The following is a 6585-nucleotide window of genomic DNA, read 5'->3' on the forward strand; positions in this document are numbered from 1 at the left end:
GGAGGGCATTATACAGCAGTTGTTTTGTTTGCTCTCAGGTTTGACAGCCCTATTAAAGATTAACATCAGTCTGCATGTGCTCCAGAGAGCTTTTCTTCAAATTCTTTAACTCTCACTCGCTTTTGCAACTTTGTACTTTTGTGTTACTCGCAGCAACAACTCCAGCTCATTGTTGGTCCATTTAAAAAAAAACTCGGTGCTTTTCCTTGACATTTTGCCACGACGTTTTAACGAGCTGGAAAGTAAATTAACGGCAGACGGAAATGAGGCAGGCCGAATCTTCTTGGTTTCACGCATGCGCAGGACTGGAACGTGAGCATTTTCAGACGTTTCAATGTGGACGCACAACTCTGAAAATGACTGAAAACCCTAGTGATGTACCTCATCTAAAAGTATTCTGAAGTACTCTCTCTGACAGAAATATAAAGAACCTCGTGTCTTAAGAGGTTGTGTCCATTTACGGCAAAGAGCGAGGACATACTCTTTGCTATGGACGTACGTATTAGGGAGTTTTCCCTCTTTGTCAGTTTCTATTAGCGAAAATTTACTAATACTGATACAATAAGATATAAGTGGCAGAATGCCGAGCCATTTCAAAATGACCACCTTTCTACAATTCTGTATAAAACACGCGTACTTCAAAACCCAGTTAGTTCAAAATTTGTTTGTTTTATTAAGGATTTAACTTTTTTTTTTTTAACTTTCCTTGACCTTACCTGGCCTGCCCACACAGACACACCTCGAGTAATGTGTGCAGTAACCATAAGAGAACAAATATTGCCTGTTTATACTCAGGAGCCTGAAATGCCAGAGGTGAACCTGGTGTTGCTTGTATGGCATGGTGGATTGGTCATTGTGTGCTACATCAGGAATTCCTGAGCAGTGTATACCACACGCGTGCAGCTTCACATCAACAGCTTTCTTTGGAAATTTCTATAATTAAAATGTTAAAATTAAATGCATATTTTTATGTTAATATGTGGAAATACATTTGTTACATTACATCCATTTACTGCACAAAACAGTGTTGAAATCTACATTTTTGAGAACATCTCATTCAGTGAGGATGAAAACAATGTGCTCCTCGAGATTGACATTAAACTTTTTGATGCGGTCTGTTCTGGTTCACAGATTTCACACAACCTAATTGAACCTACCAATAAGCTGTGACATGCCACAGCACTCTACCCGACCTCACAGACAAAAGGAAAGATCAACAGGTGAGCCCAGTGCAGCCTTCAGTAGCTGAAGATCCAGGCAGTTTTCTCAGGAGCTAACAGGGACCAAGACAAAGTAGGACACTGTGTCAACGCAACGTTGTGTATGTGGTCACGCTCTGGTCCGTAGAAACATGCAAAGCAAGTATTCAGCATTCTGTGATTTAGCCCCAGAGGACCTGCGGGCTAAATCAGAGAAGCCATTCAAATGAAAATGGCACGTTGTTTATTAGCTCTACTACAAAATCTGAACTAGCCGTTTAAAGGTCAAGGCTGGTAAAGTAATAGGAGTTCACTTCGGTACTAGCAGGCCTGCGTGCAAGTTAAATGGGCATCAAGTCTACGGCACTCAAAGCCATCAGCATCTTAATGTAGCAACATGATTAGAGACTATGGCGCAGCACTACAGCCCCATCGACTCTGTATCAGTGCGCCTATGTGCCCAGCTACAGCCACAATACAGCGAAAGCTACTGAAATGGCTTAAAGGTCTTCCCCGGATGACAAAAATAGAGCTTTATTTCATCATCATCAAACTCATTCCAGCGAAAATGTTAAACCTCTTACCGAGCTCCAATGCGCTATCATTTTGGTCCAAGCTATCCGCCCGCTTCCTCTGACGGTCCATCGGAAATATGAAGGCGCTCAGGGTTCCACAGATACCCTACCAAATCTACAGAAACATGGCCCTCTGCTGCATCATCTATTCCTCACAGCCGCCCGCGCTGTTGCATGGAAACGCTGGACGGAGAGCTGCCACCTACCGATCCTTTGGACAGCTCGGAGACTAAAAGCAACTGTTTCCAAAGAAACTGCACCAGAGACGCGACTGTGTGACTGCGATGAAAAGTGGAGGTCCTTCAGAATTTAATTAGCCCCGTCTACATGAAATGTGTCAAAATGACCATGCCCGTGTGTGCGAACACGTCTTTTGGATACAAACAGCACAGCATTAACGCGCGGGCGCTCAGCGAAAGATCGTGCTGAAAAAAAGCCCCACAAGCATGTTGCATTCATTTCCATGATAAAAACAGGGAAACGTTTCACTCGCGGTTGGGAATCGTAAATATCTCCGAAAAGGAAAAGCTTCATTAACATACATTATTAGTAGCAGTAATATATATAATAATCAACAATCATATGACCCCCTATGAGCAAGCTGTTTGGCAACAGTGGGAAGGATAAACTCCCTTTTAAGAGGACGAAACCTCGGGCAGAACCAGTCTCAAGGAGGGGAGAGGAGGAGGACATTTACATGTCATTTACAAGCTGAGAGGGCGTGTACAAAACATGACTGTTCATTTAAAAGCACAAGACAAGTACTAATTAAATATGAACATTGATTTATGGCAGTGAGACGGTCATTTATAAGACAGCTAAGCAGGTGAGATTCAAGATTTCTATTTGCATTTTGCGCACAGGACCAACAGTCCATGCACATTGGAATTCTTGTGCAGAGGTCAAGTTACATCCATGCTGTCATTACATTAAAAGACAGCATGTGGACATAGAAACCCGACCTTGTCCCACAGCCCTCCATTTTGGTGGATGTAAGGTTAGAGATCTGCTGTACAAACAGCTGTGATGACAAATATTTAAAATGTGCACTAGCAAATTAGTAAAGGAATGCAATGGGAGCTCAGGAATTGCTTCAACTGTAGAGCTTATGATTTCCTGTCAGATGTGAATGCCGCATTTTTGTCGAGCCTGAGCATCACTGAGTCAACTGGTGCCGCCTACTCGAGCTGGGGTCTTTTCCAGTGGGTGCGAGGTGAGCGTAAAGTGGCAATCAGGAACAGACTGATCCAAGCCCGCAGAAAGCAGCTATGGACGTCTATAAACGCCGCCGCAGTCTGAGATATCGGTCTGCTCTAAAGAACTCTGTCAGTTTAGGACATTTTCTACCCAGACCAGAAAGAAATGCTTCTTCTCTCCATGTTAGACTGCAGTGCTCTCCGTGCCCACAGGGGGAATGCTCGCCAGCCTTCAGTGTGACTGTCACACTGTGACACCTTCTGGAGAGTTAATCGCGAATATTGAGGTCTAAACTCTCGGAGACTGGAAACGACGCGAATGAACCGCGACCGATCCATTTTGTAATTCATGAAGCAAACAACTGTAAGCGCGTCTCCTTCCGCGGGCCAGCACAAACACGACTCTCGAAGATTTAAATGAACGCGCATAGGCAAACGCGTATCGCGTCGTTTGACGCAAAACAGACAATAAATGCATGTTTTTAAAGTCAATCAAAGAGAGAGAGATCAGCTATCACACACCATATAGACAAATGACATAAAAACAAACAGGCTGAGCTGCATTCTGCAAAAAGCATAAAGAAAGCAGGAGACAGCAAGTGCAACTTTCCTACCAGTTTAAAGGAAAACTGTCTCGTTGATAGTAATGAATATTTACCTGTTTTTCCGGAGTTGCAGAGCAAAGTTTAGTAGAAGGTAAATGCAAGTACTGACAAGCTAATACTTCCCTCTCACCTGTACAGAGAGGGTGGAGGAGGAAGTGCCTCTGGTCTTCTCAGGTAAAGACTCTCCTCCCACAACAATTAAGTAATTGGTGGGTTGTGTGATGTGGCACTGTACAAGCATGGGACTGAATGGTGCGAAGCCCACAGAGTACATATCCAAAAGCAAATAAAACATGCATGCTGTGACTGTCAGGCTGATAGATGTGATAGCATGAATTTCTTTATTAAGGATGGATGGACAGAGGCAAGGCAATATCACAAATGCAGACAGGGAGGCAACTCAGAAACAGTCATTCCCATACAGGCATGTTCAGACTTGCAGTAGACTCCTGGTAGTTTTCCAGTTCCGAAACACACACACACATCCTCTGAAGTCATGTTTAAGGACAGAGCAAATTTTTTAAAGAACAGACAAACTGCATATATGTAGGAAACTGTCTTGTTTTGTTGACAGCAACCAGGCAATGTACAATGCGTTGCAGAGAAAAACGAACAACAATCGGGAACCCTTCTTAAATGTTTTCCTACCAAATGTTTCAGCAGCATGTGTATTTCCCTATTCAAAGTGCAACTTTGTGTGCAGAGGTTTCCTGTTTAGAAAAGGAAGAGCTAGTAGTAAAAAATCCACTAAAAAATGAATGCATGTCTTGTGCATTGCTGGTCTAGAACAAGTGATCTAGATCCTTTTCTGTGGGTCCAAACCATGCAAAGATAGTGTCCTGTTACTCCATCCTGATCGTAATACCTCATACTGACTATAGAACGGGTGTGGTGCATCACTAAAGATAGCTTTGTCTTAAGCAGTGTGGACAAGCATTATCATATTATTTGCCATTCTAAACCATGCACTTTATCCTGTCGTATTTCCATCTATTCTACGTTTAGTCCTTCGACCTCCTGCTTCCTTTAATGGGAACAACAACAAATGCAGTTGTAGTAGCAGTATTAGCAGCAAAAGTAGAAAAAGCAGCAGCAGTAACAGCAGTTGCAATAATTACAGAAACACCTTATGAATGGTTGAACTGTAAACTTTTGCCCCTACAAAATAAAAGCACATTCAGTTTACTATTTGCAAAGAGCTGCAGTGGGAGGAGCAGATGTGGTGGTGTGGAATTTTACATCTACTCGCTGTCAAGAGGAAGCTCTTTCATCTGTAGAGCAGAACTAAATGCACATATGCATGCAAATTCATGTATACACTGTTGGTGAATGCACAGTTCCTTAATGCAACAGTGAAAGCAATCAAACCTGACCTGTGTGGGGTATAGCCTGATGTCAGACTATAGCATCTGTGCTTTTAACCCTACAACAGCTGCTTCAAATCAAACCAGGGACTGCTGTTTGCAAAGAATTTGCCACATTTTCATCATGACTGTCAGTATGGACACTGGTGCTGAAACTCAAGCCTTCACAGTGGTAATTTCAGAACAGGCTATGCTAGAAGGGAAAAGAGGTGTGCATTTTAATGAGCTTAGTCTACCTACTGTGTTTCTCAATAATAAAAAGACTTTCGTTGCCCTGGGTGTTGCTTTAAAGAGCCCACACCCAAGTTTTTCTTAAGACTTCTCTGGGGAGACACCACTGCAGTCATGGTGGATGGTTGCAGAGTTTCTTCATTCAACCATCCCCCAGTGTGTAGTCCATGTATGTTAAATATGTCTGTTTTTGTTGGCTTATTTTGGGGTTTCTGGTTATTATTGTCCCTGTCCCTGTGTGTTGGCCCTGCGACAGACTGGCGACCTGTCCAGGGTGTACCCCGCCTCTCGCCCTATGACAGCTGGGATAGGCTCCAGCGCCCCCCGCGACCCTGAAAAAGGATAAGCGGAAGCGAATGGATGGATGGATGGTTATTATTGACCATTCGAAATTAGTTTTGTTGCTATGACAATTAGTTCTCGTTATTATTGTAAATGGAGTTTTGTTATTGTTTTCATGATTATTTTAGCATTTCTGGGTTCTGTTAGAACTGTCATTTTGTTTTCAGTTTACTCATGCTGGTATTGGGCTAGTTTCTACAGTGCGTTGATGCCAAGTCCCTATTATTTTTAGTTGCTTTCTGTTTTATTTTGGTACTTCCTTTTGTCTTGTCATGTGTGAAATTGGTCCCAAAATCAGGACTCATAACACAAAGGGATAAACAAAAAGAAGGAGCTTTATTGCTATGAAAAATTCAAACAATACAAACAAAACGAAACCTAAACTAGAACCTAGGAACAGTAAACTAAGAAACTGGGAACTAGAAACTAGGAGCAGGGAGTAGCAATAAGGGACACACAGCAATAAGGGACAACACGACAACAGAGGACTTCAAAACACAGGATCACGAGAGAACAGGAAACAGGAGGGAAAACATCTTGAAATCTAAGGAGCGTGAAAAGAAAAGTGTCTGGGCTTCTTTAGTTTCCTTGAAGACGTTTCAGTTCTTCAGAACTGAAAAAGCTTCTCAGATGAGAGGGGAAATATCTTTAACCGCCTAACACCCAAACTCTTCCATGACATTCATCTAAATTTCTCTTTGATATTTGGACTGATTGGCACCTGATGAATGTAAAAACAGAATTACCAGATTTTTTTTTTTACATAATTTGTTTCTGAGAAAAATGAGATCCACATATGAGGATCTTTGTTTAAAATTTCAATAGAACAGTGGCAGTTTAATGTCCTCGTAAGTGGATATCAGGCCCTTGTAGAGCAAAACGTAATACAGCGTGTTAGGAAGGAAGGAAGGCTCAGGGTTTAAGTAATCAGCATCATGAGCTCATCCGATTAGAATAAGAATAAGCAGTCATCTAATCATTCACAGGGTTCTCCTTTTATTCTCCAAATCAATAAAGCAAAGAAGGAAGGAAAGACACACATGGACTGCCAATGCTGAAAGAAAACAGATTTA

At 42.2% G+C, this 6585-nt stretch overlaps 1 protein-coding gene across 3 annotated transcripts in view; it reads right to left on the reverse strand.

Moving 5' to 3' along the window:
• ano1a (anoctamin 1, calcium activated chloride channel a) overlaps positions 1-3710 on the reverse strand; it is a 53559-nt gene extending 49849 nt beyond the window's left edge. The window contains exon 1 of one of the 3 annotated variants that reach the window (XM_085463794.1): positions 3629-3710. Coding sequence is in view for 2 of the 3 variants with exons in the window: in XM_085463775.1 (XP_085319901.1) it covers positions 1784-1844 (61 nt within the window). In the remaining variant the exon portion in view is untranslated. Of the gene's footprint in view, positions 1-1157; positions 1207-1783; positions 2228-3628 lie in introns of those variants that run through there. The other 2 variants (XM_085463775.1, XM_085463785.1) reach the window with 2 other exon arrangements.
• Positions 3711-6585: the final 2875 nt, after the last annotated feature.

The sequence above is a fragment of the Copadichromis virginalis genome, linkage group LG1, assembly GCF_057382275.1.
Source record: "Copadichromis virginalis isolate Kocher_CV1m ecotype Utaka linkage group LG1, C_Virginalis_male_GT1.1, whole genome shotgun sequence".
Lineage (NCBI taxonomy): Eukaryota > Metazoa > Chordata > Actinopteri > Cichliformes > Cichlidae > Copadichromis > Copadichromis virginalis.